At 43.7% G+C, this 27,536-nt stretch overlaps 1 protein-coding gene across 1 annotated transcript in view; it reads left to right on the top strand.

Annotated features, from left to right (window-relative positions):
• LOC124591186 (ATP-binding cassette sub-family C member 4-like) overlaps nucleotides 1-27,536 on the top strand; it is a 384,591-nt gene that overhangs the window by 291,159 nt on the left and 65,896 nt on the right. The window contains exons 16-17 of the mRNA XM_047131714.1: nucleotides 3,697-3,847; nucleotides 12,566-12,672. Of these exons, the coding sequence (XP_046987670.1) occupies nucleotides 3,697-3,847; nucleotides 12,566-12,672 (258 nt within the window). The remainder of the gene's footprint in view (nucleotides 1-3,696; nucleotides 3,848-12,565; nucleotides 12,673-27,536) is intronic.

Raw genomic sequence — 27,536 nt, 5'->3', positions numbered from 1 at the left:
TGCTTGCAACAAGTCCCCAGGTCCAGATGGATTCCCGTTGGAATTTTACCGTGCCTTCGTGACCATTATGACACCGATGTGGCTATGTATGTTTAATGAGCTTCTGCGGCAAGAAGTACCGGTTCACATTCAGTTCACGGAAGGACTCATGATACCGATACCGAAGCCCCGTGGTGGCAAACGGCCTTGTGATTATCGCCCCTTGACCCTCCTTAATAGTGACTACAAGATCTTCATGCGCATCCTGGGAAGTCGTATCAAAAAGTCGCTGGAGCATCGAATACATGCCGATCAGACTTGTCTTGGCGGCATCAGTAATATCCACACAGCCTTGGGAGACTATCGTGACGTCGTCGCCCTCGCGGCTGCATGCCGCCTCCGGGGGGCGATGGTTGCTGTAGATTTCGATCATGCTTTTGATCGCGTGGATCATGTGTACCTCGCGGCGGTGATGAACAGGATGGGTGTCTCGCCATTATTGACCAATGCTGTGATGCGGCTGTTGCACGGCGCCAGATCAGCGATGGTGGTCAACGGAGGGAGAACTGAGTATTTTACGATCTTAAGATCAGTGAGACAGGGTTGCCCCTCGTCGATCCTCCTTTATGCGATTGCCTTAGAACCGTGCCTCGCAGGCCTTCGCCGCCGTCTTACCGGGATCTCCCTACGGCATTTATCATTCAAATGCAGAGCATATGCGGATGATATTGTGTTCCTCGTACGGAATGAGAGGGAGACTCAAACAGCACTGGATTGGCTACAGACGTATGGGATGGCAGCTGGAAGTGTGGTCAACTACCGAAAATCACAATTCATGCATGTGGGGCGTGGCCTAGAACCAGGAACGGAAGGACCCTTACCTGCGGTGGAAGCCCTTCGCTGTTTGGGTATCACCTTCCATAAAGAGACAGCGGGAACGGCTGCGGACAACTACCGAAGACTGTTACTCAGAGTCCGCACGGCAGTACGACTAAACGCCCTACGGTCGATGGATATGCTGCAGCGAGTGTTACTCGTCAACCTTTATCTCGCGCCCATGATGTGCCACCTGACGCACCTTCTTCCCTTGACGCGCACGATGGCTATGAGGATTCAGGCGGCTTTTGGGTACTATGTGTGCCTGGGACAACTCTTTAAGGTACAGTACAAAACGCTTACCCTCCCAGCGCGAGAGGGGGGCGTTGGTTTAGTGAACGTGCACGAGAAGGCGCGTGCCATGTTTATTAATACTATGCTCAAACGGTGGCGCAACAGGGACCACTCGCTTACGGGGACGATCATCGAAGAACTCGTACCAACATCGCATCTTCCTTCAGTCAGTATCGGCCATATATCGCCCCCTTTAACGTATGTGCGCACGTTCATCGTGGAACACAGTTACGTTCGAGAGCGTTTACCGGCGACCCGACAGTCGACATCGAAGGACGTGTACCATCTGCTCCTTCGACAGATCGCCCGGAATAGGGTGGAACGCAAACATCCAGCTGTTAATTGGCACGTGGTGTGGCGCACGGTCCACCACCCCCACCTACCTACATCAGTCAGATCAACATGGTACCTTGTCGTCAACCGAAAATACCCTACAAATGATAAAAAGTACGCAATACATTTGGCGGATTCGCCATTGTGTCAGCAATGCGGCGTGCTGGATACGGACGACCATCGGCTGGTCTGCGGCGAGGCATTGGCTGTCTGGACTCTCGCAAGAAAGATAATAGCGTTCATGCGGCGCACTATCTATACAGCAGTCTCTTCTGACATAGTATTTTTTCCAGAGGAAACGTATTTTCCGCGTCATAAGACGAACGCGGTGGCGTGGATCACAGGTATGACGGTCCATTACATCTATAGAGACACACGTACGAACTTACTGAACGTCCTGGATTACTGGCAATACTTGCAAGATGGACACACAAAACTATTACGGCTACAAAAGTACAAGGATTGGTATGCCAGTTTCCTAGTAACGGTTTTTGCGGACCCGCCATATACCTGGGGTGTGCCGGGTGCGCAAAGATGAGCGGCGGTGCTGTCTTGTGAAACCGACCAAGTTCAAGTGATCGACTAAGAACACTATGCGAGTATGCGACTTGCGAAAAACTCGCGCTTGAACAGTTATCAAATGGATGTATTTCAAATTTTGTTTTCATATCCAAAATACTTTTCTTTCGGGTGCCGGAGGTGGCCACACTTCGATTTTGTTGTTATTTCATGCTGCATGGTAGGATGGCAGCAAGGATCCTTCCAGAACAGTTATCATGTGACAGGACGTACTATGTTTATTTTGTGAATAATAAAGGTTTATGTTTCTCCCAAAAAAAAAAAAAAAAAAGATGGTAGAGCACTTGCCCGCGAAAGGCAAAGGACCCGAGTTCGAGTCTCGGTCGTAAGAAAAAAAAAAAAAAAAAAAAAAAAAGAAAAAAAAAAAAAAAAAAAAAAAGAGAGATCTATAGAGCGTCAGCCGTGTAAGCAGGAGATCTTGGGTTCGAGTCCCGGTCGGGGCACACATTTTCAACGTGTATATCAACGCCTGTTTGCAGCTAGGGCGTCGATTTAATTATCATTTTATTCTAGAGAAGCTGCACGGTCATCAATGGTATCTGTTCTTTCGGGAACAGGTACTACCTCCATATATATCTGAATGCTCTTAGCATGCATGTTACAACAAAGTGTTAGTGCCCATGGGGTAACATCATGTATCGACTTTGATGATGGACATCAATTCCGAATGGAATTAAACTTTTATCCGTTGTGTGAGGGACATCTTCAAAAACGTTGGTTACGCTGTGTAAAATTCAACGAAAGTTGCACCGAACCGACAGTAAATTCCTACTAATTCTTTAAACTTATTTTCACATCCTCTCAAAGCTCTCGTCATTAAGCTCTAAGCATTTGTGTCTCAAACAGTGCGTACTGTCGCTGTCGTTCGATTTTGAGATTATGCAGTTAAATATAAAAAGGTTAGGGTGAGAGAAGTACAAATGTTGAGAAATCTGTTCCTGGGTTAGATGGAGTGGTATTGGACAATTCAAACTTTCTCAGTTATTCTGCGCGAGTTCTCATCCCTTAATCAATCCCTTTTTTTTTCTTAGTCGAAGGGAACGTTCTGCTCTATGGTTTTGCGAACACTGAATCTAATTTCTCTTTCAATGACTGTCCTTGACATAGAAAGTATTTTTATCTTCAGTGTAATTTAATTTAAATCTAAATTTCTTGAACTAATGAAATATCGTGACCTTTCAAAGAGAATGATTACTAAGTGCAGCTGCCCAAAGCACTCCAACCAGTTGTGAAACCGCAAAGATGGATGGAGATGCTATAATATTGACTCAGTTCATTGGCATACATTTTTGTGTATGTGAATAGTAGTACTTCATTTCTTACCGAGCTCGTTGGGGACGAAGTTTACGCTCGAGTGGAGAAAAGATGGGAAAAGATATTGGCCGTGGGCTTTTCGAGGAAGCCACTCTCAAACGTTTCAGAAAGACCGTCCTATTGCTGTTTGCAACGCTTTATAGAATCAACTGCCGTTGTGTTATGCCCTTCATCAGTTTGGGTTTACTGTAACAAGGATGCTACCACAGTGCTTCCGCTTTCCTAACGTAATTCCAATCTGTGCTGCTCAACACTGATGCTGGCCATGCGCTCAGCTACTTTGCACGGGTAGTTAACTCCGCTCTTGGTGACTCGTTCCAGATATTCCTGTACGTGTTCGCCATAATCATTGTGGTGGCGACTGTGCAGTACCTGGTGCTCATCCCGTTGGCGCTGCTGGCCTCTTTGTTCATCTGGCTCGCAGTGATGTTCATCACGACCGGCAGGAACGTCAAGCGGATGGAGGGCATTAGTAAGTAACGTCTTTCTCATTTCTTTCATACTTCGCTTTTGGATGCGTAGTGTTTGAACCCCTGGAGTAGCGAACATACCCTCACAATTATTGAAACTAATTGTGTTTGTAATGTAACGAAAGTAAAATTTTATTGTACATTATTAATTGGAATTTATTCATAAGCAGATTCTTGGTTCTTACCTGAACACTATGCAGATTTAGGAAAAGAGTAAGGAGGGACATAGAGGAAGTGTGAGAAAATTAATTCTGCAATTTAACGACACAAAACTTCAGTTTAAACTATATATTTGGTAAATATTCTTTAATCATTCGCTAAATAACCTTGTTTGCGATGTTCAGAAATATAAAATTTGAAACGATCGATATACGGAACTCTGCCTAATGCAACATATAACTGACCATGCGCAAAAACTTGTTCCCTTAATAAAATACCCAATTTTTTCGAATGTTTGTCCCAGTGACCAATTAATGGTAATTGCTAATGCAGCAATAAGTGGAAACTGTTTTCTTTGAAACTGGAAAGGTAAAATACGAGTAGTACCGGCATAAGTAATATTTATATGTGGAATCGAAATTCGCTTGTTTTGTGGTAACGGTGGCAAATGAAAAAGTCAGAAGAAAACCAAGCGAAAATGATTTGCTACAACGCTGTTTTCTTTTCCACTATTGACAACATTGTAGCTGCCCAGTAAGCATGTGTTACTGCAAATGAACCACCTGCAACATCCAAACATGAAAGTCCTAGAATGTGATTTCACTAAACGTTATTACTTTCGTACGTCATCTCTACGATAGCAGCTGATAGGTATGTGGGGTAGAAGTTGGTAACAGTGTGAGAGGCAGAAGAAAACTTTTGTCATTTGTGTGTAGGTCTACTCCCTTCTACGCCTCTTAACAGATGAATACATATATTCCTTTTTTGGTGTACATCTGAGGGAAAGTCTTTTGGAATTGTATAGATTTCATTGCCCTTCCTTGTATAATTAGTGTTAAAAATCGGTACTTCCGCTTTCGATATATTATGATGATCCTTGGGAGAGGCAGCCAGGACAAAATTATTCCACCAGGTGTGCAAGATATACAGGGTGAACAGTATTTAAACCGACAAAATCTGGGAGGTTGCAGGGGACATCAAAACAAATATTTTTCCCTAATGTCATTTTTTCCTATGAGGTTTATTTAAACCGGTGGGGACCGTATTACGGTCTTCAGTTGTTAGAGGGTGTATTACGCTCTTCACTTGTAGGCAACTGCTGTTCACCAATGTAGTAGTGCATTGTCTCTGTTTACTAGTGGAGCGATACATTTGTGGTGAGTACACTGGTATGGTTGGTGCGTACTAAGTAGCGCGCCACAACGGACGAGCTGTACAGCGGGTTTATCAACAACAATATCCTAATCGCCGTATCCCGCATCATACGACCTTTGCTGCTGTCTACCAACGTCTGCGTGAGACCGGGTCATTTAGCAGAATACCTGGACAGGGACGCTGTCGCACGGTAAGAACGCTGCAATTTGAGGAAGCTGCCTCGCAGCATGTGGAGCGGGATCCTTCAATCTGCACTCGTGCAACTGCACGTAACATGGGTACGAATCAGACGAATGTAAGAACAGTCCGTCGAGAGCAATTGTTACGTCCATTTCACTTACAGCTTGTCAACAACCTGGAACCAGTTGATTATCCACCCAGAGCACAGTTTTCGCAGTGGTACCTGGAACAGTGTGAAATGCATCCTAAATTTCCATCCTCTGTGTTGATTACTGAGGAAGCGACGTTCGGGCGTGATGGTGTCTTCAACATGCAGAATTCGCAAGTTTGGAGTGAGGACAACCCACATGCCACAGTTACTAGCGCTCATCTGCAGTCCGGAGCCGCGAGACTGCTACGGTCGCAGGTTCGAATCCTGCCTCGGGCATGGGTGTGTGTGACGTCCTTAGGTTAGTTAGGTTTAAGTAGTTCTAGGTTCTAGGGGACTTATGACCTGAGATGTTGAGTCCCATAGTGCTCAGAACCATTTTTTGAACTAGCGCTCATCAGGTGCGGTTCTTCGTTAATGTGTGGGTCGGTGTTGTTGGGGACTGTTTAATTGGGCCGTATCTGCTACCTAGGCCATTAAATAGCAGGCATTATTACAATTTTCTCACCAGAGCATTGCCAGAATTGCTGGAAGACGCCACGCTCCCTACAAGACAACGCATGTGGTTCCAGCTTGACACATTTCAGTCGTCGTGTGCGTCGATTCTTGGACCGACGGTTCCCAGAAAAGTGGATTGGCAGAGGTGGTCCTGTACCATGGCCTGCTCGATCCCCACATATGTCCACTCTGGACTTTTTTGTGTGGGGAGAGATGCGCAGCCTTGTTTACGTAACTCCTGTTGCTACCGAAGAGGATCTGGTTGCCCGGATAGTAGCAGCGATAATTCAGGATACTCCTGGGGTTTTTGCCCGTGTCAGACAGAACATGATCCGACGGTGTAACCTTTGCTTACGTGTCAATGGAGGCATTTTTGAAAATCTACTGTAACTGAAATTGGTTTGTGTTAATGCGTTGGGTGTTGGTCATAAAAAAATGGATAAGTGTTTGTTGGTTTAATTAATTTGCCGCCAGAGAAATCTTCCTCTACTGCTTTAAATGCTCCTCATAGGAAAAAATGACATTAGTGAAAAATATTTGTTTTGATGTCCCCTACAACCTCCCAGAGTTTGTCGGTTTAAATACTTTTCACCCTGTATATGTACAGACATCAAGAAGAAGCAGATGCTGTCAGATGTGCATAATAGCAAATCACCTTTGCAAAATACTCAGAACGAACTGTTAACAGAAGAATGATAACAATGATAAAAATTGGTGGAAAGTCAGTTTGGGTTCCGAAGAAATGTAGCAATATGGGAAGCACTATTGGCCCCACGACTTTTCTTAGGAGATAGGTGAAGGACAGGAAAATCGACGTTTATAGCATTTATAGATTTAAAGAAAGCGTTTGACGATGTTGACTGGGGTACATTCTTAGAAAGTATGAAGGTAACAGGAATAAAATACAGGGAGCAGAAGGTTATCTACAACTTGTAGAGAAACGAAGTTACGTTTAGAAGAATCGAAGGACATAGAAGGGAAATAGTAGTTGAGAAGGGAGTGAGACAGTGTTTGTTGCCAATCCCCGACGTTATTCAATCTGAGGAAGTTGTAAAGCTGATGACATTAGGGCACAATCTGACTAACAGGAGGGATTGGGTGGTAGGACACATTCTGAGTCAGTAAGAACTGGTCAGTTTGATAACGGAGGCAAGTGTATGTGGTAAAAATTGCAGAGGAAGACCAAGACTTGACTACCATAAGTAGGTTCAAATGGACACAGCTGAAGTAGTTACGTAAGATTTGCACACATAAACTAGGAGAGCTGCATAAAACCAGTCTTCGGACTGAAAATAATAACGAAAACATTATTTGAGCCGCCATTTGTTGAACTGCTTTATGTGACATGTTTCTTTTATGGAGCTTTAAGTCTTCCTTTCAGAATCTGGCACTGAAACTCTAGTCGCTAGAGCAGAACCATGGACGTCCGTGTTGGAATGGCAATAGACTAAGAGACTGGAAAGACTAGCGAAATCTGAAGTATCCGTCTGGGCTATGATATATTTTCACATGCAAAGGTTACTACAGGTATGAACACACACAACAAGTAAAGTGCCTGTACAGTTAACAGTCAGAAGTGGCAGTCCGTAAATTACCTGACAGCAAGTCGTTAATAGCACAGTCACAGTCAATACAAATAACATCAACAAACAAAGTCAGGGTAGCGAAGGGTTGTCGCCCGCAGGGCAGTCCGGCAGCCAGCTTGAGTCAGAAGCGTGATGAACGATGAACCCCGAGTGAATCACTCAGTTTGTTTATTACCTGTTATTTCAGTTCCCGTGAATGACACGCTACCAGCCGATAAAACCGCTCTCTTAATTCAGAGATTTTCCACATTCAACAATAATATACGAAATAAATTCTGTGTTTAAAAGTATCTATCTACATCATACTCCGCAAGCCTTCTAACGGTGTATGGTGGAGGGTAATTCTGGTACCACTAACTGATCCCCCCCTCCCCTGTTCCACTCGCGAATGGAGCGTAGGAAGAATGATTGTCGGTAAGCCTGTATTAGCCCTAATTTTTCAAATTTTCTCGTCGTGGTCATTTCGCGAGATGTATGTGGGAGGAAGTAATATGGTGTTCGACTCTTTCCGGAAAGTTTTCTTTCGAAATTTCAATAGTAGACCTTTCAGTGATGCACAACACCTCTCTTGTAGCCTCTGCCACTGGAGTTTGTTGAGGAACTCTGTGACGCTCTCGCGGGGACTAAACGATCTTGTGACGAAACGCGCTGCTCTTCGTTGGATCTTTTCTATTTTTTCTATCAGTCTTACACGGGAAAGCCGGCCGCTGTGGCCGAGCGGTTCTAGGTCCTTCAGTCTGGAACAGCGCGACCGCTACGGTCGGAGGTTCGAATCCTGCCTCGGGCAAGGATGTGTGTGATGTCCTTAGGTTAGTTAGGTTTAAGTAGTTCTAAGTTCTAGGGGACTGATGACCTCAGATGCTAAGTCCCATAGTGCTCAAAGCCATTTGAACCATTTGATTTACACGGTAATGATCCCAGATAGATGAACAACACTCATAAAACTGTCGAACAAGAGCCTTGTATGCCACTTCTTTCGTGGATGAGTTCCATTTCCTTAAGATTCTTCCTATGGATCTCAGTCTGGCATCTGCTTCCCCTTCTACTTTTTTATGTGGCCACTCCACTTCAGGTCGCTCTGGATAGTTACTCCTAGATATTTTACTTTAGATATTGTTTCCAACAGTTTATGACCAATAGTGTACCTGTACAGTAGTGGATTTCTTTTCCTATGTGTGCGCAATCTCTTACTTTCCTTTACGTCAACTGCCGGAGCTTACACCACTCGTCAATCCCGCGTAGGTCATTCTGCAAATCGATACTGTCTTCTGGCGTTGCGATTTTCTTACAGACAACCGCATCATCTGTGAACAGTCTTACAAAGCTCTCCACGCTTTCTACTAGATCATTTATATACGCGTACGCTGTAAACAGCAACGGTCTTAGAAATGTTGCATTCTGTCTCCAAGGAAGTCATTAATCCAGTCGAAATCTGGTCCTGTGTTATTTCACCAAACGGTAGTACGGGACGGTGTCAAATGCCTTCCTGATGTCAAGGAACATGGCATCAACCTGAGCGCCGTTGTCTTAACTGTCATGGATCCCATGGAGTCAACGAGCGAGCAGAGTTTCGCAAGGTCTCTGTTTGCGGAATCCATATTGATTTTTAGGAGGACTTTTCGTTCTCCAAAAACGACATAATTCTTGAGCATTAAATATGTTACATAATTCTGCAATAGATTGATGTCGACCATATAGGGTTATATTTACGCACATCTGTCCCACCCTTCTTGAAAACGGGAATGACTTGCTCTTTTTCCAGTGACTAGGTACCCTTCGTTGCTCCAGCGAACTATGGTAAACTCCTGCTAGAAGGGGAGAAAGTTCTTTCGCACCGTCTTTGTAGAATCTTACAGGTGCTCTGCATGATCAGAAGTATCCGGACCCCACTAAAACATACCTTTTTCATATTAGGTGCATTGTGCTGCCAACTACTGCCAGGTACTCCATATCAGCGACCTCAGTAATCATTAGACATCGTGCGAGAGCAGAATGGGGCACTCCACGGATCTCACGGACTTCGAACGTGGTCAGGTGATTGGGTGTCACTTGTGGCATACGTCTGTACGCGAGATTTCCACATTCCTAAACATCCCTAGGTCCACTGTTTCCGATGTGATTGTGAAGTGGAAACGTGAAGGGACACGCACAGCACAAAAGCGTACAGGCCGACCTCGTCTGTTGACTGGCAGAGACCGCCGACAGTTGAAGAGAGCCGTAAAGTGTAATAGACATCTATCCAGACCATCACACAAGAATTCCAAACTGCATCAGGATCCAGTGCAAGTACTATGACAGACGGGAGGTGAGAAAACTTGAATTTCATGGTCGAGCGGCTGCACATAAGCCACTCATTACGCCGGTAAATGCCCAACGATGCCTCGCTTGGTGTAAGAGACGATTGAACAGTGGAAAAACATTGTGTGGAGTGACGAATCACGGTACACAATGTGGCGATCCGATGGCATGGTGTGGGTATGGCGAATTCCCGGTGAACGTCATGTGCCAGCGTGTGTAGTGCCAACAGTAAAATTCGGAGGCGGTGGTGTTATGGTGTGGTCGTGTTTTTCATGGAGGAGGCTTGCATCCCTTGCTGTTTTGCGTAGCACTATCACAGCACAGTTCTACATTGATGTTTTAAGACCTTCTTGCTTCCCACTGTTGAAGAGCAATTCGGAGATAGCGATTCCATCTTTCAACACGATCGAGCACCTGTTCATAATGCACGGGCTGTGGCGGAGTGGTTATACGACAACAATATCCCTGTAATGGACGGGCCTGCACAGAGTCCTGACCTGAATCCTATGGAACACCTTTGGGATGTTTTGAAACGCTGACTTCGTGCCAGGCCTCACCGACCGACATCGATACCTCACCTCAGTGCAGCACTCCGGGAAGAATGGGCTGCCATTCCCCAAGAAATGTTCCAGCACCTGATTTAACGTATGTCTGCGAGAGTGGAAGCTGTGATAAAGGCATTACCGATGGACAGTGTCAAGAACTTGTAAGTCATTTTCAGCCAGATGTTCGGATACTTTTGATCCCATGGTGTATCTCGTCGTGATGCCTTTCCGCCACTGAGCGACTGTAGTTGCTTTTGTATTCCGCGATCGGTTATCTCAGTATCTGACATTTCGACGTTCGTACAATGATGGAAAGGAGGGGGCGAATTACGGTCTTCTGTGATGGAGCAACGTCGGAAGACTGAATTCAGTATTTCGGTCTTCTTTCTGTTGTCTTTCGTCTCGGTGCCAATATGGTGACTGAGTTAATGAATAGAGGATTCAAAACGTACATTGGTGAAATATTTAACAATTTTAAAAAATCTGATAAATTTACACAAACGTTAAAATGTAATCGGAGTTGGTGATACAGCTGCTAAGATATAATGTTGATAATGCACGGAAATGATCGTATTCATGATGTAGGTGGAATGATGACTACCTGTAATGGTGCCCAGTGGAACTGCAAGAAGCAACTAACAATTACTGAGACGGAGGGTGTAGGAGATAGAGAATATGGAAAGATGTGTTTGTTAATTAGGGCTGGAAGAAAGGCTATATCTCGACACAGATTTCGTGGGCCCTGTTTCAAGTTCCGGCAGGCGAGGATGGGTGAAGTTTGGAGGTCCATGGAATGTTTGACATGGATCTAGGGACAGCACAGTACTTGGGCTGGTGATTAATTTATGGGAAGAGTGTTCAGTGAAGTTCCACGATCATTATACCAGAGAAAGACAAAATAAGACTCTCTGGTGATGTAGCACACAGTGGTCAACCTCAGACCGGTTTTCGGTAGAAAAATGGAAAAGTAATCCTTTAAAATTCTTTGAAATCACGTAATTAACGGAATCACGCCTTCTACGCGTTATATCAGGAACTTATTTCAGTGGAAAGGAGGCCTTATGATTCTGCCACATTGCCTACATAGACTATACACGGGATTCAACATGGAGCCTCAAATCTCACAGTTGCACTGGAACCAACAGAAAAATCTTCGCGTGTCAATATTGTCGTAATGTAGATAGTGTTCGACGGTACTTGTAATTGAGAGGTATAGTGTGTTCAAAAGAGCATTTGTGTCATGGAAATGTGTATTGCCTCATTCGTTTCTCGCAGTGATTGTGGTAGGAATATGGTAATGGACTTTCTCGTTCCATTATACAATTGCTGGTTTGCATTATTCAGTACGAGCCTCTTTGACATCAAGTGGTCTTTAGAGAAAAGGTCAGATCTGTCGCAACAGTAAAACTGGAACCATTGCTCCCGTTTCTCACAAATATTTCCGGGAGTTTATCCTCAGCTTTCTGGAAAATTCCAAACTGCGACTCACCACCCTCACCGCACGTTCCCAATCTGGTCTCTTATTGCCCTACTAGCCGCCTGTCGTATGGCCGAAAGGAATAGAAATTTCTGCAACTGCCCACTTTGCCTGCATTGCAGGGGAGTAAGGAAGGCACAACAAAAGTAAAAGGAAAATAATAGAGTGATATCACTATGTCAACACTTCTGTTACTTGTTGACTGAAAACTACTAATTCGACAGTTTTCATGCGCTACAGTACCTATCAGCTTGTAAAACAGTCGTCGCTTAAGTGTTTTCTCCATTTTGTGACTGTGGTAGGTTGGAGTCCTATCATTTGTGATCGCTTTAACTTTAAGGAATAATAAACGGCAGAAAGACTCACGATTGTTTCGTAAGAAGACGCATTTTTGAGAGGTACTGATATTTCGGTGGCCTGTGCTAACAACCGAGCCGCGCTCAACCAGAGCCGGCCGCTGTCATCGAGCTGTTCTAGGCGCTTCAGCCCGGAAACACGCGGGTGCTACGGTCGCAGGTTCGAATCCTGCCTCGGGCATGGATGTGTATGATGTCCTTAGGTTAGTTAGGTTTAAGTAGTTCTAAGTTCTAGGGGACTGTTGACCTCAGATGTTAAGTCCCATAGTGTTTGGAGCCATTGTTTAGCCTAACCAGTTCGCTGTGGACTGTTCACAGGACGCAGCCCCGTGTTTTCGCACCTGTCGGACACCATCAACGGGCTCACCACTGTGCGCTCCTCCCGCATCCAGGAGGTCGTCAAGCGAGAATTCGACGCCCACCAGGTAAGCACTTCAGCTGCAAATGTGACTATGGGGACCCAACCCGTATAAAAGCTTTAAGCTTTTTTCCCTATATTACCGCTAGAAGTAATTTATAGTTTTATGCAGAGACTGAACTTTATGACCATGGGATTTTGGTGCTTGCACTTTGTTACTGACACTCGCAAATAATGCAATAGGCACAACCTTCTGAAGAAGGACACTAAGTGCCTGAAACAGGTAAAGAAATTGAAACTTCCTGGCAAATTAAAACTGAGTGCCGGGCCGAGACTCGAACTCGGGATCTTTGCAAAGGTCCCGAGTTCGAATATCGGCCCGGCACACAGTTTTAATCTGCCAGGAAGTTTCAAATCAGCGCAAACCCCGCTGCAGAGTGAAAATCTCATTCAGGTAAAGAAATTAAGTTTCTTTTATGAAACTGCTTGCTTATTGTTTCATTATAGTAATTTGTGAATAATCAGCGATCGTCCTGGCAGATTAAAACCCCCAGATCGAGACTCGAACTCGGAACCTTGCCCTATGCAGGCAATGTTGTCAGTCACTGAACTATTCAGGCACTTCCGACAAGATCTCACACTGTACATAAGCGCTGTCGGTGGATGATCTTTCCACTATGGAACCAAGGAAAATGCCGATTGCTTACAGCTGACAGCAGCCATGTGTGTTGCTACGGAGAAATTGAAATTACAGCGCGTCTGTCACAATTGGCCCTAGAATTGACATGCTCAACTGGCGAGCTAGTAGCGGGAAACGCAGCTACATGCTGAGTGGCCTAATACTAGGTTGATAGTATCCGTCTTCCTGTATTTTATAAGCTGGTTTTAGTGCATTCGCTTTGTATTTTTGATACCTCTTTTGTCTGCATATAAAAACAAGTACGAGGGGCGTTCGATAAGTAATGCAACACTTCTTTCTCTCTACCGATTTCGCTTGAAAAAACGCGGAATTTGTTGTGGCACTTCGTGAAATATTTAAGCTTCAGCCCCTGCAGTTTCATGAAGTTCCAATTGTTGGTGGCGCTTTACGTAGCCTTCAAAATGGCGTCTGTAACGGACGTCGTTCCAAGCACAGAGCTGTCACTGCATTTCTTTTGGCGGAAAACCAGAGCATTGCAGATATTCATAGGCGCTTGCAGACTATCTACGGAGACATGACAGTGAACAAAAGCACGATGAGTCGTTGGGCAAGGCATCGCAATATGGCCGTGCAAACTTGTCCACTCTCCCGCCTGCCGACCGGTCGTACACCGTCCAGAACTGTGACTGCTGCAATGTTGGAACGTGCAGCCACTCTCATTGGAGGGGACTGACGGATCGGAATCAAACATCTCGTTGCACAACTGGCCGTCTCTGTTGGTAGTTCTGACGCACTCTTCCAGCACTCGGGGTACTCAAAGGTGTGTGCCCGCTGGTTTCCTCGCCGCGTAACAGAAGACAGTAAAGAGCAACGAAGGACCATCTGCGTGGATTTTCTTGAGCGTTACGGGGCTGATTATGATAATTTTCTGTCGAACATCGTCGGGCGATGAAACATGGTTTCATCACTTCGAACCAGAAACAAAACTGGAATCCATAGAGTGGTGCCATGCCGCCTCTCCTCCGCATAACAGGTTCAAAGCTTCACCCTCGGCCATTAAAGTCACAGCTACAGTCTTCTGGGACTCTGAAGAGATAATTTATTTTGTTTGATGTCCTCCCTCACGGCGCAGCGATCAACTCTGAGTGTACTGCGCTACCCTCAGGAAACTGAAGAAACGACTTCAGCATGTTCGTCGCCACAAAAATACAAACTAATTTCTCCTTCTCCATGACAACACAAAGCCTCACGCAAGTCTGCGCACCAGAGAGGAGCTCACAACACTTCAGTGGGCTGTTCTTCCTCGTCCACCCTCCATCACGGATCTCGCACCTTCCGACTTCCACCTCTGTCGCCCACAGGGCACAGGGATGCACTCCGTGGGAAGCAGTACGTGGATGATGGGGAAGTTATTGATGCAACAATACGTTGGCTCTGACGTCGACCAGAAGAGTGGTACCAATTGCCCCCCATACAGACACAATATGTTGCGTCACTTAATAAATGTCCCTCGTAAAAAAAAAAAAAAAAAAAAAAAAAGACAAAGACAACGCACCACGAAGGAATTATCCGAATGGGACGGAAATCGGTAGATGATATGTACACGTACAGACAAACGAATGAATACAGTTTCAGAAAAAAATGGTTGATTAGGTCAATAGAACGAGCTACACAAACTGAGCAAATCAATAACACTTTGGTCCACGTCTGGCCCCTGCGCAGGCAGTTATTCGGCTTGGCACTGATTGACAGAGCTGTTGGATGTCCTCTTGAAGGACATCGTACCAAATTCTGTCCAACTGGCGCGATATTTAGTCAAAATTACAAGCTGGTTGGAGGGCTCTGCCCATAGTGCCCCAAACGTTCTCAACTGGGAAATCATCTTGGAGCCTTGCTGATCAAGGTAGGGTTGCCAGGCATGAAGACAAGCGGCAGAAACTCTCACCGTGTACGGACGGGCATCATACTGCTCAAATGTAAACCCAGGAGGACTTGTTATGCAGCGCAACAAGACAGGGCGTAGAATAGTGTCGACGTACCGCTGGGCTGTAAGCTTGCCGCAGATGACAACCAAAGGGGTCCTGCTCTCGTGACCAAAGCTCCTGTTTGTTGGCCCGTGTGGTGGGCAACAGTCATGTAGGTAACCCACCGCAGTCCTGGGCGTCTCCAGACACGTTTTCGACCTGGAATCTCACTGACTGATGTGGAATTGTCTTCACTGATGAGTCCCGATGACCAGAAAAGTCTTCCCACAAATATGTCACCAACTTTACGACGTGAGGTTCTCTGCGTGGTTATAACTGCACCACTAAGTGTACTACGTCTGTCGCTATGCGCGAAACATTTTGCATCCCCACTTCATCACCCTGCACATCTGCTACCAATGGATAAATACACATTAATGGCTTTGCTCTTGCTACAAGTGCTTGGAGATGCTGCTCAGCCTAAATATATTTGGCTTGTAATAGGTACGACTTTTAGTCTACAAATGACGTAAATGCTGATGTAATGCTGTTCAGCACGCAGTCCTCGGCCACCTATAGAAATGTTTGCACTTATCCCCGTTACACCCAGTGTGTCTGTACTAAAACGCAAGTGCAATGAAATTCACAAAGAAGCTATGGAAAAATAAATCTGCAGAAACGACGAAAAAACATGCCAAATTTAAACGTATGTATAATCCCCAAATTGACGATCTTCTATAGAAGCTCAAAATTTAGCGCGTACTTCAACGCGAGACGCATCGAAACTTTGTCTTGAAACCTTGCAGCAAATCCAAAGAGATTGTGGTCGTATGTAAAATATGCAAGCAGCAAGACACAATCAATGCCTTCTCTGTGCAATATCAATGGAAATACTATCAATGATAGTGCTACTAAAGCATAGTTACCAAACACAGCCTTCCAAAATTCGTTCACCAAAGAAGACGAAGGTAATATTCTACAGTTCGAATCAAGAACAGCTGCCAACATGGGTAACTCAGAAGTAGATATCCTCGGAGTAGTAAAGCAATTTAAATCACTTAATAAAAACAAATCTTCTGGTCCAGGCTGTGTGCCAATTAGGTTTCTTTCAGAGAATGCTGATGCAATAGCTCCATACTTAACGATCATATACAACCGCCTGCTCGGCCAAAGATCCGTACCCAAAGACTGGAAAGTTGCACAGGTCACATCAGTATTCAAGAAAGGCAATGGGAGTAATCCATTACAGGCCGATAATATTAAAGTTGATATTCAGCGAAAACACATATTGTGTTCAAACATTATGAATTACCTCTAAGAGGACGGGCTGTTGACACACTGTCAACACAGATTTAGAGAACATCGTTGTTGTCAGACACAACTAGCTCTTTACTTACACGAAGTGCTGAGTGCTATAGACAAAGGATTTCGAATTGATCCCGTGTATCTAGGTTTCTAAAAGACTCTTGACACCGTACCTCACAAACGGCTTGTAATCAAATTACGTGCCTATGGAAAATCGTCTGTTACGCGACTGGATTCGTGATTTGGTGTAAGAGAGGTCACAGTCCGTCGTAAATGACAGAAAGTCAACGAGTAAGATAGAAGTGATTTCTGGCGTTCCCTAATGTACTGTTATGGGCCTTCTGCAGTTTCTTATCTACATAAAAGATTTAGGAGACAATCTGAGCAGCCTTCTTAGGTTGTTTGCAGATGATTCTGTCCTTTATCGTCTAGTAAAGTTATCAGAAGATGAAATGCAATTGCAGAGCGATTTAGATAAAATACTTGCATGATGCGAAAATTGGCAATTAACCCTAAATAATGAAAAGTGTGGAGTCATCCACCCGAGTGTTCAATGGAAACCGTTAAACTTCTTTTACAAGATAAATCAGTTAAACTTAAAGGCCGTAAATTCATCTACATAACTAGGAATTACAATTACAAACAACTAAAATAGAAAAGATCATATAGAAAATGTTGTAGGGAAGGAGAACCAAAGACTGTTTTTTTATTGGAAGAACAGAAGATGCAACGAATCTACTGCCTATACTACGCTTGTACGTCCTCGGAGTTCTGTTGAGCCGTGTGGCATCTTTACCAGATAGGATTAACGGAGTACATGGAAAAAGTTCAGAGAAGGGTAGCACGTTTTATATTACCGAGAAATGGGGGAGGACACAGCATCGAGGGTGGACATAATTAAAACAAAGGCGTTTCTCGTTATGGCGGGATCTTCTCACGAAGTTTCAATTACCAACTTTCTCCTCTGAATCCGAAAAAAAAATTGGTTGACACCGACTTGCATATGGAGAAACGATCATCATGATAAGACAAGGGAAATCAGACCTCTCACGGAAAGATATAGATGTTCTTTTTTCCGCGCGCTGTTCGAGAGTGGAATAAGAGCTGTTGGAATGAGAATTGTTGTGCAGGTGGTCGGATGATCCTTCTACCAGGCACTTAGGTGTGACTTGCAGAGCAGCTGTGCAGATGGAGATGGAGATGTTACTTTCACTCTTGCTGAAATAGCACCAGCCAGTTAATATTTTTCCCATCAATGAATAATACGCTTATCTTAAACAGTATAACTGTTCACCATCCACATTCCAGTGACTGCTTCTACCCTTCTCCCCCCCCCCCTTTTTTTGCCTGCCCATTATATTCACGAATTATTTTGTAAATATAGCACAGTAATCTGTATCAATACTCATTTGCGTACCATTTTTGGCCCGTACATTCTTGTTCCGCTAATCTTTCAGTGTAGAGTAACGAAAGATGTCTTTGTTCATAGCTCCTTTGTGACTTCCATAATGTTAGCGTTTTTGTATAGATATAGATTCAGTGTTAAAAGGTCACACATCTTCAGAAAATCAATATTTGTACAGGTATAAACTCTCACTGATGTTGTGTTATCTGTTTAGTCTATGTTCTCTGAGGGTGGCCTATGAAGTCGAAAGCCGGTTCGTAACGAATTTAAAAAAAATGTTTGTGGGAGATCAATACAGTGTAGTTCAGGTTTTAATATGTTGATGATGCTCCAAGTACCGACGGAATAATCCATAAAGACATTGTAATTTTATGGGCTCCTGACAGTAAATGTTCCAAATACTTCATATAAATCTTGTATACGTAAGTTATACATCTGTGATGCATCAGCATGTCAGTGCCAGTATTTCTATATTTTTGAAAGATAAAAGATCGTTGTTCTGGCTTATAAGTAAGAAGTATGGGTCGGTGAGGAAATTTCAGGTTACAGAATCAAAGGTCTGGAGTAATCCTGAAGGTCGGAGAAAGACAAACGCTTGCAATATGCACTAAGACAATATCTATTAAAATGGTGTGATGTTAAAACGACCTTCGGGTTGCGGACACACTATAATCTTGTAACTGACAAAATGGCACTAAGCACTGTGGGGCTTAACACCTGAGGTCATCAGCCCCCTAGACTTAGAACTAAACCTAAGTTACCTAATGACATCACTCACATCCATGCCAGAGGCAGGATTCGAACCTGCGACCTTAGCAGCGGCGCGGTTCCGGACGAAAGCGCCTAGAACCGCTCTTGCACAGCGGCCGGCTTGTAACTGACAAATATGAATGATACAGTAAATGATATTTCGCACACTGTCATTGTGCTTCATAATACCACCTGCGGAAGTCTGTTACGAAATAATTGAATGTTCCTGCTAACTCTTCAGCTTTATTAACTCTATTTGTTGCACTGCTGGGGCATTTAGAAACTAAAAGTAAAATAATGGCAAATGACATAAAATGCTGTGATGGAAGCAACAAGACGGACTGTTAATTACGAGCGTGGCGTCTTGAAACGATACACCAGTTTTCGTCTGGAAAGTTTTTGCGACATAGTGTTTCCGAGAAAAAAAGGTTGCTGTCTCTCTTCAAACGAGGCGAAAAAGAGGGTTTTGATCGCGTGGTAATAGACGGCGGCCTTCGTGGCGTGCGCCGCAGCCGACAGAAAGCAGGCTGTTTCTCCGAGACGGAGAGGTATTTCGCGGCGGGAACGTACCGCTTCGAACCGGTACGATCCAACGGGTTCCGGTAAGAATGGAGTCCGCCGCTCGACTCCGTGCGACCCGCCGGTGTACCGCACACCTGGACTCGCGCGCCGAGTCTGCACTGGGCTAGCGATGCTGTTCTGTGTGTGGGGGAGGGCTGGGAACGCGGCATACTCGTTACTTGCAGCTGCGATAAGGCGCGCGGGCTGCCGGAAGCTGCGCGGTTGCTGCCCCGACCTGGGCCACGTGGCTGGCCGGCCTGGTGACAGCCCAGCTGTGACGCTCGCTCGTTAGACACGGCCGCTACGCCCGTTGTAACAGGACTCCCGCGGATCAGCAGCTGACTGCAAGCGAAATGCCGTACATCGAACACTGTGCTACCGCCAGCGCTCCGTACACGATACGTCCCTCTCACTGCAGCTGACAAGGGAACTGCGCCTACTCGTCACCACCAGTTTCGTCCAAATTTATTGTATATGCAGTGTTAGGCCAGAAATGAAAACGACAGGAGTGAAAGCTCCAGATGGCCAAGCGATTAGAAAAAATAGCATTTTCAATGCGGGTTGGGCGATGCGTAGCGGTTCGTGTAGCGGCAAGAGTAAAAATGGTAATCCAAGGGGCCTAGGATCGAGTCCCTATACGGAAAACATTTTTGACATTACCTACACTGCAAATAAAGAGAAATAAGGCTCAATATATTGTACGTGACAATAATTTCATAAAAGGCATGAACAGGAAAAGCAAAAGAAAATTCGCGATGGCAAAGAAATTTCCAAGGCATCAAAAATTAAATACTTTTATTATTTTACGGTCCATTATTTACACCTCCTAGAATGACATTCATCGTAAAAGCAACGGAAGCAGAAATTTTCTCGGTGGTTTGCACTCGTTACATACACCGCATTTTTAGAATTACTTGGTTGTTTAAAGTATCTAGTAGGAAAACAGGCATGGTAGACATTCATAAAATGTTATCTCCTATCTCTCCAGTTTGTCAGCAAACCACGCATAACACTGCTCCGAGCTCAGGATGAAACCAAGAGAATACGAAACCCTGTGCGCTTTAATTACAATATCTTCCTGGAGAGTTATTTGCAGAGTCCTAGAGACGCTGTAACTACAATCCATTCACGAAAAACTGTTATCGCAAATTTTCACTGCCTTTTCTTTTGACGCCTTTTAAGAATATATTAATAAATATACCAACCGTTCGCTCGAGGAAAGACCCGTAACCCAAAGACTGGAAAGTTGCACAGGTCACACCAATACCCAAGAAAGGTAGTAGTAGTAATCCACTAAATTACAGGCCCATATCGTTAACGTCGATATGCAGCGGATTTTAGAACATATATTGTGTTCCAACATTATGAATTACCTCGAAAGAAACGGTCTATTGGCACACAGCCAACATGGGTTTAAAAAACATCGTTCCTGTGAAACACAACTAGCTCTTTATTCACATGAAGTGCTGAGTGCTATTGACAAGGATTTCAGATCGATTCCATATTCCTGGATTTCCGGAAGGTTTTTGACATTGTACCACACAAACGGCTCGTAGTAAAATTGCGTGCTTATGGAATATCGTCTCAGTTATGTGACTGGATTTGCGATTTCCTGTCAGAGAGGTCACAGTCCGTAGTAATTGACGGAAAGTCATCGAGTAAAACAGAACTGATTTATGGCGTTCCCCAAGGTACTGTTATAAGCCCTTTGCTGTTGGCCGTGCGGTCCAAGGCGCTGCAGTCTGGAACGGCGCAACCACTACAGTCGCAGGTTCGAATCCTGCCTCGGGCATGGATGTGTGTGATGTCCTTAGGTTAGTTAGGTTTATGTAGTTCTAAGTTCTAGGGGACTAATGACCTCAGAAGTTGAGTCCCATAGTACTCAGAGCCATTTGAACCTTTGCTGTTCCTTATCTACGATTTAGGAGACAATCTGAGCAGCCGCCTTCGGTTGTTTGCAGATGACACTGTCGTTTATCGACTAATAAAGTCATCAGAAGATCAAAACAGACTGCAAAACGATTTGGAAAAAATATCTGAATGGCGTGAAAAGTGGCAGTTGACCCTAAATAACGAAAGTGTGAGATCGTCCACATGAGTACTAAAAGGAACTCGTTAAACTTCGGTTACGCGATAAATCAGTCTAATCTAAAAGCCGTAAATTCCACTAAATACCTAGGTATTACAATTACGAACAGCTTAAATTGGAAAGAACACTTAGAAAATGTTGTGGGGAAGGCTAACCAAAAGCTGCGTTTTATTGGCAGGTCACTTAGAAAATGTAACAGACCTACTAAGGAAACTGCCTACACTACGTTTGTCCGTCCTCTTTTAGAATACTGCTGCGCGGTGTGGGATCCTTACGAGGTAGAACTGACGTAGTACATCGGAAAAGTTCAACGAAAGGCAGCACGTTTTGTATTATCGCGAAATATGGGAGAGAGTGTAACAAAAATGATACAGGATTTGGGCTGGAAATCATTAAAAGAAAGGCGTTTTTCGTTGCGACGGAATCTTCTCACGAAATTCCAATCACCAACTTTCTCCTCCGAATGCGAAAATATTTTGTTGACACCGACCTGGGCGGAACGATAACCACGATAAAATAAGGGAAATCAGAGCTCGTACGGAAAGATATAGGTGTTCATTCTTTACGCGCGCTGTACGAGATTGGAATAATATAGAATTGTGAAGATGGTTCGATGAACCCTCTGCCAGGCAGTTAAATGTGATTTGCAGAGTATCCATGTAGATGTAGATGTAGATATTATTTTGAGCATTGTTTCGGTTTATTTGCAGTGTAAGTAACATAAAAATTGAAAATAAAAAGAGTTCCTGCCAACATTTCTTCCATCTCTTCCCACTGCGCTGCGCCAACTGCTGCTTCGAAACAACACCAACATAAATAGCTCATGTCATGCTTGACCCCCGCCAGAGATGCTATTTTTTGTAAACGTTTGTCCATCTGTAGCTCCCACTGCCGTCAGTTTCATGTGTGGCCAGTCCTGCGTATAACATAAATTGGGACGAAATCGATGATGACGAGTAGGCACTGTCACCTTAGCTAAACCCATTCTTGGAGACAGTATAATTATATCGGTCGAGAAGGGACAACGTCATCTCCATCTACATCTACACACATACTGTGCGACAGACTGTCGCAGAAGGCTTTTTTTGTCCCATACATTAACGGAGAACCTGGTAGAGGCAGACACTGGGGGAAAAACATTTTGTGTTCCGGAGAAATGCAGGAACACCCGAAGCAATACTGACCCCTATGATCTAACTTATCACCTTTAATGAAAATGCGCAAAATGTGTACAAACAAAACTAAGTTCCATTACTCTAGTCATAGTTTTATACTGTTATTCCTCTTCACTGCAGACTTTTGCAGGATTTCTTTCACAATGTTCGTTGTACACTTTGCAGTCGCAGTCTTCATTCAGCTGGTGAAATCGCTTGTTTCTTCAGAACTTATGGCGAAGACAATGTGTTACGTATCGTGGTACAAGATGTTGGCGTTCGTAGTTTGCCTGTTTCCATTCTTCTTCCGTCAATGTGGCGTGGGTGCTTCGGCACCCGGAAGACCGCGCTTTCACGACTGGCTTACGTCTTAACGAAAGAAACCTTCTTCATAGAAGACATCAGTATGCGTACGCCAAATTCCAAGTCCTATGAAAGTTACTACTTATCTTAGAAGACAAATTTAAGAAGGAAAATCTACGTTTGTAGCATTTGTAGATTTAGAGAAAGCTTTTGAGCACGTAAACTGAATTATAATCTCTGAATTTTTGAGGGTAGCCGGTATAAAATATAGAGAGCGAAGATTTATGTATAGCTTGTACAGTAACCAGACTGCAATTCTAAGAGTCGAAGAACGTGGAAGCAGTGGCTGAGAAGGGAGTGAGACAGGCTCATGGCGCAGCCCCGATGCTATTCCATCTAAGAAGAACATCAACGAAAGTTAAACAAGGGTAATGGAATGTAGTCGAATTAAATCAGGCGATGATCAGGAAATTACATCAGGAAATGAGAGACTAAAAGTAGTAAATGAGTTTTGTTATCTGGGCAGCAAGATAACTGATGATGTTCGAAGTTCGGAAGATATAGAATGCAGACTGGCAACAACACGAAAAGCATTCTTTAAAAGAAAAGTTTGCTAACGATATAAAAGTTGGTGCTAGGAAGCCTTTTCATGGAGGTATTTGTTGGAGTGTAGACTGCTACAGAAATGAAACGTTAACGACAGGCAATTAAGAAAATAAGAGGACAGAAGCTTTTGAAATGTCGTGCTATGGAAGAATGCTGAAGATTAGATGGGGAGATCGAATAATAAATGTGAAGACACCACCGAATTGGAGAAAAAACAAATTTATGGCAGAACTCCGCTAAAAGAAGGGATCGGTTGACAGGATACGACCTGAGGCTTCAAGAGATGGTCAGTAAGGTAATGGAGATAAGTGTGAGTGGTAAAAATTCTAGAGGCAGAAAAAGGTAAGAATACAGTAAACAGGTTTAAATGTCTAGTTAGGCGGAGATGAAGAGGCTGGCACAAGATAAACTAGCAGGGAGAGCTGCGGTAAATCAGTCTTCGGACGGAAGACGACGACTTCGACAATAACAACTACAACAACATTAACATTTCTTTCCATTACATTCATGGATAGAGCGTAGGGTGAATAACTGACTCTACGCGTCTGTGCGAACAGTTATTGACATATTTTTATTTGCTCGATCTCTACGGGATAGGTACGTGTGGGTGTTCTGCACGGTAAGAATATCTTGAAATTTCCTAAGCAGGTTCTCACGAGGTTTACTTTCTACGACTGTCTGCCAATTAAGATTTCTCAGTATTTCAACGTTTCCAGACAGTCGAACAAGCCTGTGACCATTCGCAATCGATGTTCCCGGTTTGTCCTAGTTTAGCAGTATTCGAGTAGATAAATGTAGACAAACTGCAGTTTCCGAATACCAAGGCAACGAATCATAGCCTGCCATTTGCTTTATACAGGGTGTTTCAGAATGACATTTTAAAAATCTAAAATGTATACCTTACGAATTACGATCACTTGTTCGCCTTCGCTTCAGTGAAACACACCTCTTCATAGCTCTTAAGGTAGGCATTTTAGAGCTCATGTTTACTGGACATTTTTTTCTTGTCTTTGTCCATACTACCTCCTCCCGATACATGGAAAGCAAAGAGCTTGCCATAAAAGAGATGTGGTTCACAACATCGGGGATGAACAACTGCTCATAGCTCTTGAGGTATGCATTTTAGAGCCCATATTTACTGGGCGTATGTTTCTTGTTTTGGTGCATGGTGCTTGGCCCAAAATTTTTAAAACATCGTTCTAAAACATCCTCTATGCAATAGTTAGAAACTGCAGAGTTATAACAGTGGCGCGGACTTAAAGTAGGTCTACTAAAGCTCTTGTGCTGAGAAAACAACAGAGTAGAAAGAAACCATCGAGGTAGGGTTTCGAAACTCCTGGCCACTATCAAACCAAGCACTTCCCCAAAGTGCAGACTTTTATCTGACAAGGAAAAACTCGCACACGGAAAAAAAGGGATTGCGAACCATCTCGACTTATGGAAGTGCACACAAACACGAACAAAAATGTCACGGTCATGGTCTGTGTCTTGGACAAGTTGTAAAGAGGAGAGCTGTGTCATTGTGTGTCCCGATAGAGCGGTTCGCTGAACGAAGTTCCTAATGCCCAGAGTTTTGTCCGTTAGTAACGTAATTATAAAAGGTGCACTGATTCGCAGTCTTTGTTGCAGGAATGAGTAAAGAACTCGACTGTAGTACTGCTAAAGAAAAGGAGGCGGTTTTCAGTGAACTGGCTTCGAGGAATTCTGGAGAGTCTAAATCGTTGTCGTGTTAGATTAACATCCTTCCATGGATATGAGTTGTGCATTAACCACAGGAAAAATTCCCTCAATATAACATCGAAACTATACGACAAAAAAAATTAGCGTCATGTCTCTGATTCTTTTAGCAGATTGACGTAATTTCACCGCTAGTTCCAAGCTTATATTCGTCGTAACTTTTCTCTTAAGGTTTTCATGGGTCACGTCTTCTTCTTCAAGTGCCAGTTTTGAGGACATCAATAGCTAAGCTTTCCTACCTAATTGTAGACTCATTTGTTGTTTCCATTTTAAGAGTTGTTTAGCGTTCTTCAGTGAGTAGACATTTCAAAAGCTTGAAACTTTAATGGAGGCAATTTTTAACATCCAAATTTATCTTATCACAGTACCTATAAACCGAGGTATTTACTGTTTGTTGTCTTCTTTTGAGACTACTTTCACATTCTGTTGGTAGTTTGATCAGACTGCTTTAGTTCGTCCCCTTCGTATTAGGCCTACTTGAAACTTTCAAAAAATTGTGCACTCCCTATACCTGGAACAACTACTACTCTTGATTATTTAGCCATTCGTACCTCTTAACAACGTCTTAAGGCCATGAACTGTGACGTTAGCATCAGTGGACATTTATTCCTGTGATTTCCACAAGCAAGCATTGTGTGTTTATCACGAAGTATTATGCCACTGGAATGAGCTAAGTATCAAGAAAAAAGAACAGTTTCCAATCTCCCTTTTCACCAGGGATTTTCGAAATAGATTTCATATTTACGTCGGTAGAAAAATTTTTACCTTTTGCTTAAGTTCGTGTTGCCTCTTTTCCTATAATATATAATTCATTGCAATGAGCACAGTGGGGCGTGCTTTCTTTCAGTTATGTCTTGTATTCGATTTATGTTATGTTTGTTGATAATGGGGAAAATTTTCTTGCATAGAACTGTAAATGAATTCTGTCAATGAAAAATATGTATAACAAGTAATTTACATAGACGAATATTTGCTAGTCACTTTACGAAATCTACTTCCTCGCGGTAATCACTTTACGAAATTTACTTCAACTACCTTTGCCTGATTTTTACGGGTCAATCTTTCTGGTTGAGAAAAACCAATGTTTTTAAAAACTTCTCACTTGAATTACAGAATTACGAAATATGGATCCTGTTCATTTCTTCGACAATCATTGCGTAAGACGACCATTACAATTGCTATTCACTGAAAAGTTACCCCTCGCCGAGAGTATGTAGTTACCATCTATTAGCGCCGGGTAACCTCAGTAATTATATAATGATGGCATCGATCGAAATGCAGCGTTGTATGGTGACTTATATTCGCCACTGATTTCTAGGAGCGTTCTTACTGTCACGAACGACAAACACGTTTTTCAATTATTGTGTGTCAGTTCCGCGCGCTGAGCGACGGTTTCAGAACCCCCAGAGACATCTAGTGGTGAAGCTATAAACTGAATCCGGCGTTCGAGCAGTGGAAGGGGAGTATGCAGGAGGCGCCCTCCACTGTTTCGCTCGCAGTGCTGTTTCGGCCATGCAGCAAGGTCTCGTAGCTTTCCGCCCATACAAACCAGTATTTTTCCGTGCGAAGCGGTCGTAGGGAGAGTAATCGCTTTCCTTTAACCGCAACGCAAATTCACGAGGACCCAAAACTATTTATTGCCAGAAGCATTTTCCTATGATACATCACATCGACATACACACACACACACACACACACACACACACACACACACCGGTTCCGAACAATGTTTTCGGGAGGTTTTATACTGCGCTACCAGGCGTATGCTTGAACTGCGAGTCCCCTGCCAACATTCCCAATTGGGATTCCCTCTGGCCCACTCGCACACTACTGGAACATTTGACTGGGAAGAACGTCGACTCCTTCATAGGCCGGACCACCAAACAGCTTCCTCTGCTTCTTGGAGTGATGGAAAGAAAATCCCTTGAAACTAGCGCAAAAAAGTCATTAGGTGCAGTCATGGTTCGTACTTAAAAAGACGGGATATCCAGTATATGGGATAAATGCCTTAAGAAGCTTTCCCTATAAAATTTCTGAATATGAAAGGGAGCTTGACACAGTTTATTAAAAATGGAAGAGTCAACAAATGGGAGGCATTTGCCCATATACTATCAGTATTTATATACATAATGAAGTTATGAAGAGCAAAACACGCACGTGTGCATACACTGTGCGACCTTGTGTTTTATGGTGAACACGGTGGCCTAGAGCGCATTGGAAGTTATCCAGGAACTATCGAATATTCTAGTACTGTTGAAGTGCATTGAAATTAACGGAAAAACCAGCTGTGCACTATTTCAGCGAGGCAGAAACCAGTTGACAAAAATTATTACTCGCGGCTATTTCTTGTGGGTCGGCACCAAGAAACAACAAAAAAAAAACTTATTCATTAACAAAATGAACAATGCACGAAAAAG

This window comes from Schistocerca americana, chromosome 2 (genome assembly GCF_021461395.2).
Source record: "Schistocerca americana isolate TAMUIC-IGC-003095 chromosome 2, iqSchAmer2.1, whole genome shotgun sequence".
Classification (NCBI taxonomy): Eukaryota; Metazoa; Arthropoda; class Insecta; order Orthoptera; family Acrididae; genus Schistocerca; species Schistocerca americana.
The sequence above is the reverse complement of the archived record's forward strand: the minus strand, read 5'-3'. Positions and strand labels throughout refer to the sequence as shown.